The sequence below is a fragment of the Panthera tigris genome, chromosome E2 (genome assembly GCF_018350195.1).
Source record: "Panthera tigris isolate Pti1 chromosome E2, P.tigris_Pti1_mat1.1, whole genome shotgun sequence".
NCBI lineage: Eukaryota > Metazoa > Chordata > Mammalia > Carnivora > Felidae > Panthera > Panthera tigris.
In genome coordinates this window covers 7233904-7247265 of record NC_056674.1, presented here as the reverse complement: position 1 = coordinate 7247265, position 13362 = coordinate 7233904, and the positions used below count along the sequence as shown (strand labels likewise).

The 13362-nt window shown below is 55.1% G+C and overlaps 1 protein-coding gene across 1 annotated transcript; it reads right to left on the bottom strand.

Moving 5' to 3' along the window:
* Positions 1 to 2419: 2419 nt before the first annotated feature.
* Positions 2420 to 10396, bottom strand: VSIG10L (V-set and immunoglobulin domain containing 10 like). The gene is made up of 11 exons (XM_042970333.1): positions 10270 to 10396; positions 9359 to 10189; positions 8632 to 8925; positions 8187 to 8471; positions 7018 to 7272; positions 6291 to 6569; positions 5770 to 6066; positions 4829 to 4942; positions 4457 to 4611; positions 3665 to 3730; positions 2420 to 2971 (listed from the first exon to the last, which is right to left on the bottom strand). The coding sequence occupies exons 1-11, from the start codon at positions 10307 to 10309 to the stop codon at positions 2879 to 2881; spliced, it is 2709 nt and encodes a 902-aa protein (XP_042826267.1). The 5' UTR covers positions 10310 to 10396; the 3' UTR covers positions 2420 to 2878.
* Positions 10397 to 13362: the final 2966 nt, after the last annotated feature.

The following is a 13362-nucleotide window of genomic DNA, read 5'->3' as shown; positions in this document are numbered from 1 at the left end:
ACTGTACCTCAGACGGGGGCGTGGGCCCCATCCCACATTGTCTTCCATTCCCAGGGTCCAGGGGATGGGGAGGGGAGGGGGAGGGATGCAAGGGAGGGGGCGGGGGGCCCTGGGGGCCGTGTGTTCCGATTCATGGGGAGTGTTGAGACCACCACACCAATAAACGCCTTTTTCCAAAGTCTCTGCCTGCAAGTATCCGTGTCATTAAGGATTTGAGTGAGTGGAGGGCAAAGGGTCATGGTCATTGGTGGTGCCTCTCCAGCATCATTTCTGCCTTCTCTCTCTTTGGTAGATTTTGATTGGCTTCAGCCCCTCAGCTAATGAGTTCCAGAGCTGTATGGATTCACAAGATGCTATTCCACTGGATCATGTAGCTCAATGGTGTGAGGTGTATCTAGATGAGTTGCTTTTCTCCATTACATGGAAGATCTTGGGTCTGTGGGGATAGCAATGGTGGGGAATGTAGAGCCTGAGAATGATACAAACACTGAAATACAGAGTGGCGGGGGGAGGGGGAGCGAGCTAAAGAAACTGAGTCCACGATGCCATCATTTGAGTAGCTGGATCAAAATTTACCTGATGCCCACTTTCACTTACATAAGCAACACAGCCCCCTGTATGTAGAAGCCAACGTGTGTTAGGTTCCTCACTCTGGTGATTAAAAAGGAAATGAAAGCTCTGATACACAAATGACATCAAGGATCCAGGTACCCAGCACCCCAGGCTTCACCTTTCCAGAAAGATCTAAGAGCTCTATTTCCCAAAGGACTCTTTCACCCCAATCTTTAACCAGAATACCTCACATCCTTTCCTTCCCGGAGACAGATGCTGGTTGCCCTTGCTTTGGTTGTTTCCTCCTTCTTTGCTCTCAGACCCGCCTCCCACGACACAGGCTGAGATACTTGGTTTCCCAGCCTCACTTGCAGTGACGTGGCTAGTTTGGGGTCAATAAGGGGACTTTGCCAGTAGGCTTCCAGGAAAGTTTTTTCCTCACTAGTGAGGTTGGTCGAGGGAAGGGGTGTGGGAAGGGAACCTTGCTCCTTTCCTTTTGCCTTCAGATACAGTTGTGTGAAGAGGTGATGCCTGGCACTGTGGCAGCCATCTTGCTACATAAGACAATATGCCAACCCACTGGGGGTGGCCGAGCAGGATGTAGAGAGCTCAGGTCCTTGATGGGGTCACTAAGTTGCTGAGCCAGCCTGAAACCACCATCCATTTTGCCACCATTTATTTTGTTTCTTGCGGCCAAGGGAATCTTCATTGATGCACTCCCTAAATTTCCAATGAGAAACCCAGCTAAAAAAGAAAGACATCACTGGGGACAGCAGCTGCAAGCCCAGCCTTTCGCTGGCACCGAAATATGTGCAGTATTTATTGATTGCCTGCTATGTGCCAGGCTCTGTGTTAAGTGCTGGGGATAAAATGACACGCACAGTCTCTGCCTTCCTGAAGTTCTCAGTTTAGAGACGGAGTCAGAGGCTAAACAAGTGTTTCTGTATTTATGTTCGAGGAGCAGAAGGGTCAGGGTCAAGGCAGGTTAGGGTCATGGGTTAGGGAAGGGTCTCCTAAGCTTGTAATGGTTACATTTTTAGGGTTTCTGGACCTGATCCCAACATTGGGGAGTTCCCCCTGTGAGAAGTAAAGGAGATGATTCATTTTCAGAAATACCAAATAAAAGCTGTGCTAATTAACAATAGATTTACAACCTATTGGAAATAGTCCACCACAATGGACTCCCAAACTCTTAGACACTTCACTTCCTGGTTCTTGCCCTCTCAGCTTTGCGGGCTTTGCAATGGGCATGTGCCAAAGAACAAAGGGAGGAGGGACTGAAAGTCTCTGCATCACCTCAGGGAATGTACATTTATTCCATTCAGTCTACTGTTTGCCTTATATGGGCATAGGCAGCTTCCGGGTCAGGCTGTAACCTCTGTAGTACTCAGCCAATGAGGGACCAGGGGAGGGACTTGCGTGCTAGGAGATAAATCGTCTGCTGTAACTGCCCCGAGTGTGCCTGTCCGTCAGATACTTCCTCTTGCAAGAACGTTGATTAAAGCCTCGCTTCACTGTGCTCTGAATCTCCACATCCCTCCTTTGATTGGGTTGATGGGCTTCTTTCTAGCAGCCCAACACCAAGCAATTCTCAGACACCAACTCAATTCTGACACTCTACCCAGAGGTAGCATCAGATTCTCCAGGTGAAGGGTGCAGTTCTACGAGATTACCACCTCCACACCCCACTTCAGACACCAGCTGCAAGCCCCAAACTGCTACCTGTGCTCCTGACCGACTGGCTACACATTGGAAGTTCCAAAGACCTCTTCCTTAGATTTGGTTAATTTGCTAGAGTGGCTCACAGAACTCAGGGAAACAGTTATTTACATTGATCAGTTTATTAAAGGATACGATAAAGGACAGGAATCAACAGCCAGACAAAGAGATACACAGGGCAAGCTCCCAAACAAAGGAACTTCTGTCCCTGTGGATCTTGGAGTCCAGCTTAGTGGTACGTGGGAGCACTCTGGTTCACCAAGAGTGGAAGCTCTCCCAAAATGGACCAAAGCACTGTTCCTATGGGTTTTCATGGAGGCTTCGTTATATAATTATGATTGACTAAGCCACTGGCCATTGGCTGATTCAACCTCCAGTCCTTCCCCCTCCTGGAGATGGGTCTGAAAGTTCCAGATCCCCCATTTGCAGGTTTTACCCTCCAGGCAACCAGCCCCGCCTTTGGGGGCATCCAAAAGTCACCTTCATTAATAGCAAGAAATGGATATTTTGCTTTTATGGCTCTGAATCATTTTCAGAAACCGTGGATCAAGACCAGATATATCTGCAAAACATATTTTGGTCATCCGAATGACCAAATATATATTTCCTATAAATCACTGAGGTGGATGGCACAGGGCAAAAAGTGGTATTTCAAGCAGAGCAACCTCTGGGGCAAAGCCCTGGAGGCCAAATCCAGCATCTGGTGAAAAAAAAAAAAAGCCTTGTGTTAATCAAGGAGCAGGGGTGAAAGTGCAGGAGGGGGTGGTCAGAGGCCAAGAGGCCAAACCATAAGGCTTTGAAAATCACAGTGAGGATGCAGGAAGATTTCTGAAGGGCAAAGGGCAGCCACGGAAGGGTTTAAAGAGAAAAGGACACAGTCTGAGCTGTTTTAAGATGAAGACTCTGGGGACGCCTTAGCGGGCTCAGTCAGTTCAGTGTCTGACTTCAGCTCAGGTCACGATCTCACGGTTCATGAGTTTGAGCCCTGCGTTGGGGTCTCTGCTGTCGGTGTGGAGCCCGCTTGGGACCCTGCCTCCTTCTCTCTCTACCCCACCCCCACTTGCACACGCTCTCTCTCAAAAGTAAACATTAAAAAACAAAAAAAGACAAAGACCCTGGGAGCTGCATGGGGGTGGCCTGGAGGAGCAAGTGGACGTAGGAAGGCCCCTCGCTTGCCTAGAGGGTGTGCAAACCACACTGGTAGATCAGCGGGGGTCTCTCCCAGCCCAGGAGCCACAGCGGCTTGGTTGTGCAAATACATGTGGAGTCTTCTGCACTGAGAAGGAGACAGGAAGTCCCACTTTCAGGGTCCAGTCTTTAGTCACAGCAGGACAGGATGGCCCTGCCTACCAGGAAGTCCTACCCAAAAACTCCTGTGCAAAGCAGGTCACACCTGTGTGGCTGCCCGAACAGTCCTTGGGCCCCCACCCAGAGAGATGACTGGACTGGGGCCAGTGGCCTGGAAGAGAAAGGAAGGGAAGGAGACAACCTCAGAGGTTACCCTGAACGTGACATGCTGAATGTGACATGACTCACGCTTTTCTAGCGCTAGCTCACGCTATTCAGAAATTAGCCGGGTTCCCTTCACTTGCAAAAGGAGAATAAAAAAATGTTCACCCACCCTTGGGAGAGACAAGACATGCAACAACCCAGCTTTTTCAGGGAAGAAGACATTCCCTCCCACTTCAGAAAGAAAACGGGAGTTTTGCCAATTTTTATGGAAGAGTAAAGGAGTATTCTCTCCTTTGGAGGTAAGCTGGAATTTCACTCTTAACATGACAAAAATTGGGTGGGAATTCCTGTCCGATTTCTATATATTAAAAAAAAAACGGGGGGGGGGGGACTTTCTAATTTTGTAAACCAACAAGTAAACCTGGAGGAAGAGAACTCAGACCGTCTCCTCTCCCTGATTAAAACATAAAAGGGGAGACCGGGTGGCTCAGTCGGTTAAGCATCCGACTTTGGCTCAGGTCATGATCTCACAGTTCATGGGTTTGAGCCCCGCGACAGGCTCTGGGGTGACAGCGCAGAGCCTGGAGTTTGCTTCGGTTTCTGTCTCTCTCTCTCTCTTTCTCTCAAAAAGTGAATAAACGTTAAAAAAAAATTTTTTTTTTAAATACAAAAGCAAACAAAAACCATAAAAAGTTCTACCCCTATTCCAGAAGGACACTGGGGCACCACTCACCTGGTGAGCCTTGTTTGGGCTAGGGTCCTCCAGCGGGACTTTGAGGGGCAGAGGCAGTGGGGTCTGCACTGGGGTTACACTCTGCATCTTCTTTTCCAGTGGGGGAACCACAGGTGGCAAAGAGGGGGGATGCTTCTTTTTCTTCAGAGAGTCTCCTGGAAAGAGGAGGAGAAACAGAAACACGCGATTGGCTGTTCCAACATACTAACCCAGCCAATGAGCAGGGAAGCAAGGCTGAGAGGCGGAGCCTTCCTCTGATTGGCTGATATGGAGGTGGAGGCGGGATGAATGACCTGTGACTGCGCTGATTGGTTCAGCCAGGTCTCCAGCGGGTCTCTTCCTAGGGACCCTCCCAGATGGCCCCTCACTTACCCCTAAAGCTGCACAGGCAGCAGATGCACAGGTAGAGAAGTGCTGCCAGGAGCGCCAGGCCCAGTAGGGAACCCAGGACGATGCCAGCAATGGCCCCTGGGCTCAGGGTGGGGCCTGGAAGACCAGAGAGGATAATTAGAAGCAGGAAGAACCAGAGCTGGAGCCAAGTTTCCTAAGCTGCCTGCTCCAACTATTTTATAGGACCCAAGAACCTGGGACCCCAGACTCTTGATTCATTTTGCATTTACTGAGTAACTGTGGTGTGCCTGGCACTCTACTGGTAACGATCCATTGGTGAGCAAACCCAGATACCTACTCTCATGGGGATTCATTTTCAGGGAAATCAGAAATGAAGGCACAAATTAATATCCTAAGTATGGGTTATGCTATGACAAAAACTAAGTGTGCTATGACAGAAATAATGTGCTATAATAGATATAGAGTCAATCTTCTGCAAAGACTCTTATTTCCAAATAAGGTCACATTCACAGGTACTGAGGGTTAAGATGTCAATATCGCTTTCTGGGGGAGACACAATTCAACCAATCAAGTCAAGATGAGATCATGAGGATGGGCCCGAACCCAACTGGACTAGTGTCCTTACAAGAAGAAGACAGAGGTGCGCACAGGGAGGCTGTGGAAAACTGGAGGCAGAGACCAGGGCGCTGCAGCTATAAGCCAAGGAACTCCAAGGATTCAATCCAAGGACTAATGGCCATTATCAGAAGCTGGAAGAGGCCAGAAAAGCATCTACCCAGAGTCCCAGAGGGAGCACGGCCCTCATTTCCATTAGAAGGAGGACTGCCGAGTTGTGAGAGAGTATCTTTCTATGGGTCCAAGACACCCGGTTCATGGTACTTTGTTAAAGGAGCCCCAGAAAATGGATACAAGCAGAGAAGGGGGATAAACGAAACAGACTGAGGGTAGCAGCCCCAACTCACGGGCCTGGTAGACTTGGCTTTGTGATGGGGTCCCTGGCTGGCCCCCCAGGGTGGGCAGGATACGGAAGGCCCAGGTCTCAGGGTTCCGATGAGGAAGGGGCACCACAGCTGACCGCTCCTGAGGCTCCAGGGTGAGCAGGGTGATCCAGTCCCTGTAGGTGGTGGCTCTACCCAGGTTGGGGCCTTCTGGTCGTGCCTGGACCTCAAAACCACTGATCAGGGCCCCGCGTTCCACATCCCAAGTCAGCACTGCTGCATCCCGGGTTCTCTGCAGCCTCCATGAGGAGATGGAAGGTCCTGGGGGAATTAAGGTGGGGGCTGGATTTGTGGGTCCTAGATGGGAGAGGGAAGGGGGCCGTGGACCTGGACCCATAGGTCCTGGGGTAGAGGGTCTGGATAGCCAGACTTCTAGGCCTACAAGAGGAAGGGGACTGAGGGCTTGGACTCTTGGATCTGATGGAGAAGGGGCTGGGGACTGGGTTTGAGGGAAGAGAGGAGTTCTGGGAAAGGAATGGACTCACCAATGAGGGTGATCTGGTTGCCCCCGGCACCCAGCGCCCCGCTGCACAACACGGAGTAATTTCCCAGGTCCCAATCCAGGCTGAAGTTGCTAATGAGGAGCCTGCGCCCATCTGGGCTGAGCCGCAGGCGACCCCCTCCTCCTGGGGCCACGGGCCGCCCTTCCCGGGCCCAAGATGCTCTGGATGGTGGAGGACAGCCAGTGACCTCCAGCGCCACCTCTGCCTCCCCCGACCCTGTTTCCTCCACCGCAGGACGAAGCAGCACCTCCCGAGGGGCCTCTGCAGGTAGAAGAAACCGGGCCAAGTCCAGACCTGACCCTGGAGTCAAAGACCAAGTCCTGCCTGCTTTGGTGAAGCAAAGAGCTGTGAAACCCCAACACGTTAGCCAAATGAGGAAGCACTGCCCATGTCTCAGTCCATCATCACCTGATCTCCTTGGCAAGGACTTATTAGATACATACTATGGCCCAGGTGCTGGACTGAGGAACTCATATTATTCTCAACCATTTATTGCTCTGGACACGTAGGAAGATGTCAGCCCTCCTCCTGGGTCCAGGAAAGAAACTGTGGCCCCTTCCCCTGCTTGAGGTATCGGTGCTTCTGTAGGTTTGAAGACAAAGGAAATCTCTTTTCCTGGAGTTAGAAGTCCGCCTTTCTCATTTCCTAAAGGAGCTAAAATGTATACCCCTTCCCCGGGAAACAGGAAAGAAACCCCACCAGCTCTCACCCGGGGTAACCGTGCAGGTGCGCGTGGTCACCAGGTGGCGAGCGAGGCAGGTGACGGGGACGCCGCTGAGCCGGGGGTGAGCGGGGACAGCCGCCTGGAGCGCAGAGGGCGCCGGCCCCGCGCGGACGCCTTCAGGGAGACCCTGGAACTGTAGGGAGGCCGCGGGGACCCCGCCGGGCCACGAGCAGCGGAAGCGGAGGCTGCGGTCCCCTGGACCGCCTTCCACTGAGCACTGTGGGGACCCCGGAGGCAGATCTGTGGAGCAGAGGGAGAGAACAGGGGCTCGGCCTCTCTCCCCTCGCCCCTCCAGCCCCTCATCTCCGCGTGTCACGCCCACCCCTCTTCACCTGGACCCGCCCCATAGGCGTCCCTTTTCCCAGAAACTTCCGGGCTGAGTGGGCAGCGGCAGCCCCACTGACTGCCCCTCTCTCCTAGGAAAACATCTTTGCACGGATTTCTTTCCTTGCAAACATAACCCCCCCCCCCCTTCCTTTCTAGTCCTCCTCCTTCCACCAAGTTACTGGGAGCCATCAACCAGACATCTATGCCCCTACTGGTGCGACACCCCTCCCCCCGACCTCTTCTAAGATAACTCGGCCCTTTCTACAATGGCCCAGCCCCCTTCTCTAATGACTCCTCCCCTTTCCCCAGGTAATTTTTAAAAAATATTTATTTTGAGAGAGAGAGCATGAGCGGAGGTAGGGGAAAGAGAGAGGGAAAGGCTCCCAAGCAGGTTCTGCGCTGTCAGCACGAGCCCAAGGTGGGGCTCGATCTCACTAACTGTGAGATCATGACGTCAGTTGAAATGAAGAGTCGGTAGCTCATTGACTGAACCACCCAGGGGCCCTCAGGTAATTTATTTGCTGATCCCACTTAACTGGCCCAAGCAACTGAAACTCCGTCCCTTTCCGGCCTCCACTCTTCACCATTTGATCCTCCTCTTAATTTGTTGAGATTGCTCCTGGCCCGGGAATCTGGCCCCCTTCCCCTCTCGTGACCTTCCTCACCCAGTCGAACAAGTCCCGCAGGCCCTCGTTGGCCCCGCCGCTTTTCCCGGGCATCCCCGCCCCTTTTACGGGGAGTCTCCTCCCTCCCTTGCCGGCCCCGCCCCTCTGGTGCGGCCCCGCCCCCTCGGGGTAGCCCGCTCCGTCCCGCCCGGGCCCGCTCACCTGCCACGGTGAGGTTGAGCAGAGAGCGGCGGCGGCGGCCTGTGCGCGGGTTCGCGGCGAGGCAGGCGTAGGCGCCGGCGTGGCCCGGCCCGACCGCGGGCAGCAGGAGACGCGGGCCGGCGGGCACGGCGGCCTCCGTCGGGTCGGCCAGGCTCCACGCGATGTCTGCGGGCGGCCGCGAGGCGGCGGAGCAGCGCAGGGTCACGTTACTGCCCTTGGTGACATAGAGGGCGGGGGTGGCGTCGCGGTCCGAGGAGACCTTGATGACCGGAGGATCCGGGCCGTCTGGGTGGGGGAAGGGGTCGCAACCGGGAGAGTTGGGGTCACCCGGGACTCCGCCACGACCCGCGAGGACTGGACCTCCAACAAACCCCCTCCTCCCCAGGAAGTCGGGACCCCGAGCGCCCAGATCCTAGCCCCCGACCGGAGGCATACCCCGACTCACAGAAGACACTGACGTCGGCCGCAGCCTCAGCGTGGCCGAAGGGGCTGCGGACGCGACAAGTATACCGGGCGTGGTCGCTTCGCACAGGGTGCCCGATGAGCAGCTGGTCGCCCTCTGTGCGGATCCGCGGTGGCTCCGCTCCCTCAGGGTCCGCTGCCTCCAGGGTGCGTCCGTCCCGGCTCCAGCTCAGCTCCCCGCGACCCGGCCCCCACCCTCTGCAGCGCAGCCGGAGTTCGGCCGCCCCCTCCTCTATCTCCGGGGCCTCGGGCTGCACAGACAGCTGGGGCACGGGCTCTGGGAGAAGGGGAATGGGCTCAGGACCCGGTCCCTGGCCCCCTCGTCCCCCAGATCCAGGACTCCAGGCCCCGGCCTTCACTCCTCACACCCAGGACTTCAGGGCCCCAAGCCCAGGATTCCTCCTTCTCAGGGACCCACTAAGTCCCCCGGGGCCCACCCCCCGCCCTCCCTTCCGCCACCCCCTCTTCTCCCAGAGACCCGTGATTCCAAGCCCCCAGGAGTCTTGATCCCCAGGCCCAACTTCTCTCAAGAACCCCTGTCTTGGCCCCCAGCCCCTATTATCCTTCCTCCCTCTAGCCTAGAAGTCTTCTCTCCCCTGTCCAGGAACCCCTTCCTCAGGGGAGAAAACAGGTCAGACAGCAGCGATCTGCCCAAAGGTCTGGCAGAGCAGACCCTGCAGCCTGCACTCTGGACCTCAGTGCCCACTTACCATATACACCCACCATGAACTCCCGAATCTGCCGGGAGACCCCAGCCCGAATGACCTCAGCAGTGTAGACCCCAGCATCCTCCAGCTGGGCAGAGGCAAGTTCCAGGCTCCCCCGGGCCTGGTCAAACCGTAAGCGGTCCCGGTGAGCAGGATCCAAGCTGATCAGGGGGGCCCCCGGCCCCAGGCCTCCAGCTGCCAGCACCTTGGAGCCTCGGCGCCAGACCACCAGAGGCGCAGGAGGGCCAAGGCTGGGAACTGGAACCAGAGGGAGCTGGATGGTGGTCCCCACTAGTACCGACAGAGGCCTCCCCACCTGCTGGGGGAAGCTTTCCACTGGGTGGGCTACTGCAGTTACTTTGGATTCGGGGTTCTGGGCAGATATTTTAAGGTCCTGATCCTTAGGGGAGAATTGTGAACCTGGGGTCTCAACTTCAGTCTCCAGGGCCTGAGCAGAAATGTTTGAAGCTGGGGTCTTAACCGAGGACGGCTCTGAGTTTTCGGCAGGAACTTGAGAACCCAAGATATCAGAAAATACTTCGGAACCAGGGACCTCAGGGACGGTAGGAGGATCCGGGCTCAACTTTTGGCCCTCAGCAGAAACGTTTGACCTAGGCACGTCGTTAAAATTTGAGACCTCAGGAAACCGTTTGGAATGAGGGATAGCAGCAGTGGTTTTTGAACCTGGAGACGGCTCTGGAAATTTCCAGTCGGGGGGTTTCATGGAGGAGACTTTCGAACCTGGGCCCTGGAAAGAGCTTTCTGAGTCCAAGGAGAAATTGGTTTGCTGAACTCCAGAAGAGGCTCTGTGGGTGACGACCCCTGCTCCGGAGGCTGCAAGAAGAGGGGGGGAGGGCGTTGGGGAGCTGCCAAGAGGGCGGACTGGTGGGGAAGGGGCTGCGCAGGGGACTTACCCAGGAGCAGGAAGAGCAGCAGAGCCCGTGAGGTGTCCATGGTGCTGGCCGCACCTGTGAGGACACTGCAGCCAGACTCCAGGACCTGCACCTGTGCCTCCCAGGTCGACAAGTCCGACAGGACTGGTAGCTTCCTGGGCGGGGAAGGAAGCCAGACCCAGAGGGAGGTGCCCCCACCCCCAATCTAGTGGCAGAGCCAGCCACCCCCACCCCACTGGTCCTCGTCAGCTGGTCCCATCTGACTCTGCTCTCCCCACACGCGAGGTGAAGATGGCGGGAAAGGAGTCCCAGTGCAAACGTGGTGGTAGCAAACCCGTGGGGAAGGCAGCCAGGAAGACTTCCTGGAGGAGGGTGAGGTGACCCTTCAGAGAGTCCCACCTCTGATGGTCTTGGCCTCAGTTCAGGCTTCGAGTCCACTCTGTCCTGCCTGCAGCACCTGCATCTGACCCTGCTCCTGCTCTGCTCCAACTCCTCCCATGGCTCCCTGCTGCCCTCAGAACCAAGTCTCAATTGGCTCCCTCCCACCCAGTCCCTCTCCAGAGACCCATAGCTGCATCTCCGTGCCCCCCAGGGCCTCAAGTGCCCTGCATCCCCCTAAACTCAGCGTCTTCCCTCCAACACAACCCCCTTCCCGGGCTCTCCATCTCAAGTGCCATGGCACCATCTACGCAGAGGCTGTGGGGCGTCTTCCCTCCTCTCTCCCCCTCCCCTCCTGCTCTGCCCCCTGAATCTCTGTCACAGCCTTACCTCTGGGTTCCCACTGGCCAGACCGTAGCACAGGCCCCATCCGCTCTGCCTCCTCCCTCCAGCCTCCAAATCTCCACCAGTGCCAGTCCCTGGATCCTCACATGGCCCCTCTTTCTGCCCCTGCCCCTCCCACAGCTCCCCTGTGCCCTCAGGAGACATCCAAGGACCCTTCCAGACCCTGAGTGGCCCAGACCCACCCACTCCAGCCACACCCTCCACCCTCTCACTCTTTGAATACCCTGCCATTCTCATGCCCCATCTCTCCCCTCCCAGATTTGCGGGCACTCTTCTCTACCTGGAATGTTCTGGTCACTCCCTGCCCCCCCCCCCCAACAACTTGTCCTGCAGCCTCACCTGATTAAGAATCATAATAATAACTACCACTTCTCCCGTGCCAGGAACCATGCGAAATGCTTCCCAGGCATCATCTGGCCAAACACTTCCAAACACCCTATGAGCTGGGTGTCATTATCCTTGTGTTACAGGCTAGGAGACTATGGCTCAGAGAGGTCAAGGGACCTGGAGGAGGTTGCACAGCCAGAGAGAGGAGGTGGGCTTTGGCTCAGGATGGCCAGACTGCTCACTCCTTCAGAAAGCTACCACCCCATGGGGCATCTGGGTGGCTCAGTCGGTTAAGTATCCAACTTCGGTTCAGGTCATGATTTCACAATTCGTGGGTTCGAGCCCTGCATCAGGCTCTGTGCTGACAGCTCAGAGCGTGGAGCCTGCTTCAGATTCTGTATCTCCCTCTCTGTCCCTCCCCCACTCATGCTCCATCTCTCAAAAATTAAAAAAAAAAAAACATAAATAAATAAATAAATAACATTAAAAAAAAAAAAAAAGAGAACAGAAAGAAAGAAAGAAAGCTACCACCCCATGCTGGGCTCAGGATCTCTGCTCAGCATCCAGTCCCCTGAGCTCACCCAGGGAGTTCTCACCATGCTGATGGTAATGACAAGGGTAATAATACATAGTGAGCATTTTCTATGCGTTAGGTGTGGTTCTGGAGGTGCTACATTAATTCCCTCAAAACCTCATGGGGGAAGTTTTGTAACTTAAAGATGCCAGCAAATTCCTCCCTTACGGAGTCTATGTCCCCTCCCCATGGATCCAGGTAGATTCTTACTACCAGACCAAGAGACTACAGCAGAAGTGATCCTGTGCCAGTGTCTGCATGGAGGCCCAGAGACGGGCATAACCCACCTCACAGGTCATAGAACACTCCCTCCTGGAAGCCAGCTACCATGCCGTGAAGAAGCTCGAGCAGCCCATGGGAAGGAATCATGGCCCCTGGTCAACAGCCAGCTCAAGCCAACAACCCCAGCCAGCCAGCCAGCATGCAGGCCAGGTGACTAAGCCATCTCGGACATGTATCCCCGGGCCCCATTTGAGACCCCAGCTGACGCCGCGTGGAGGAGAGGCGAGCTCTCCTGCCAAGCCCTGCCCAGCTTTCAGATGTATGGGCAAAATAAATGATTGGTGGTTTTAAGTCAGCGAGTTTTGGGGTGCCTCGTTATGCCACATCAGCCAATCAGAACACGGGTATTATTACTAACGCCACCTGAGGGAGGAGGAAATCGGCGTTGGGAGAGTAGGAACTTGCCAGGGCCTCAGGATCCAGACCCCAAGCCCTTAACCACTACACTAAGCTCTTACTATTTTGATCAGCCGGATGAGGAAAGCAGAACTCAGAGATGCAAGGTAACTCACTCAAGATCCCACAGCTGGGAAAGTTGAGGGAGGATCTAAAATCACTGAGTCTGGGGGCGCCTGGGGGGGCTCAGTCGGTTGAGCATCTGACTCTTGATTTCGGCTAAGGTCACAATCTCACGGTTCATGGGATTGAGCCCCGCGTCGGGCTCCATACTGACAGCACAGAGCCTGCTTGGGATTCTCTCCCTCCCTCTCTGCCCCTCCTCCGGGCACGTGCACACGCGCTCTCTCTCAAAAATAAATAAATACACTTTAAAAAAATAAAATAATAAAATCAGAGTCTGACTCCAGGCCCCGGCTCTTCATCCCCACCTTACATGTTGTCTGTGTCCCCAACCAGAACCAGAACTTCCAGCCTTGCTGTCTCCTGTTCCCCAAGTCTCCACGGGGGCCTGGCACCTGCGAGTTCCCAGCAAAAGCTCTGCAGCGTGACACCCCCTCACTGATCTTCGTCTTTCAGGAATTCAACTAGGATGCCATCTACCTGGGAAGTCACCGACCCCACATTCCAGGTCAGACGCCCCAGGTGAGCTCCTAAGTGTGTGGTGTCACCTCTGCTTACAGCTGGCTCTGCCCACGTCCATCCCACCCCCCCCCCCAACATGGAAGCTTCTCAGGGACTGGATGTGACTC

What these genes read in the sequence shown, in the direction of transcription:
- VSIG10L (XM_042970333.1), bottom strand. Translation starts at nt 10,309, where the DNA reads ATGGACACCTCACGGGCTCTGCTGCTCTTCCTGCTCCTGG. An exon ending in GTTCATGGTGGGTGTATATG is followed by an intron (nt 8,926 to 9,358) that starts GTAAGTGGGCAC and finishes CCCTTCTCCCAG; the next exon opens with AGCCCGTGCCCCAGCTGTCT. An exon ending in AAGCCAAGTCTACCAGGCCC is followed by an intron (nt 4,943 to 5,769) that starts GTGAGTTGGGGC and finishes CTGGTCTTCCAG; the next exon opens with GCCCCACCCTGAGCCCAGGG.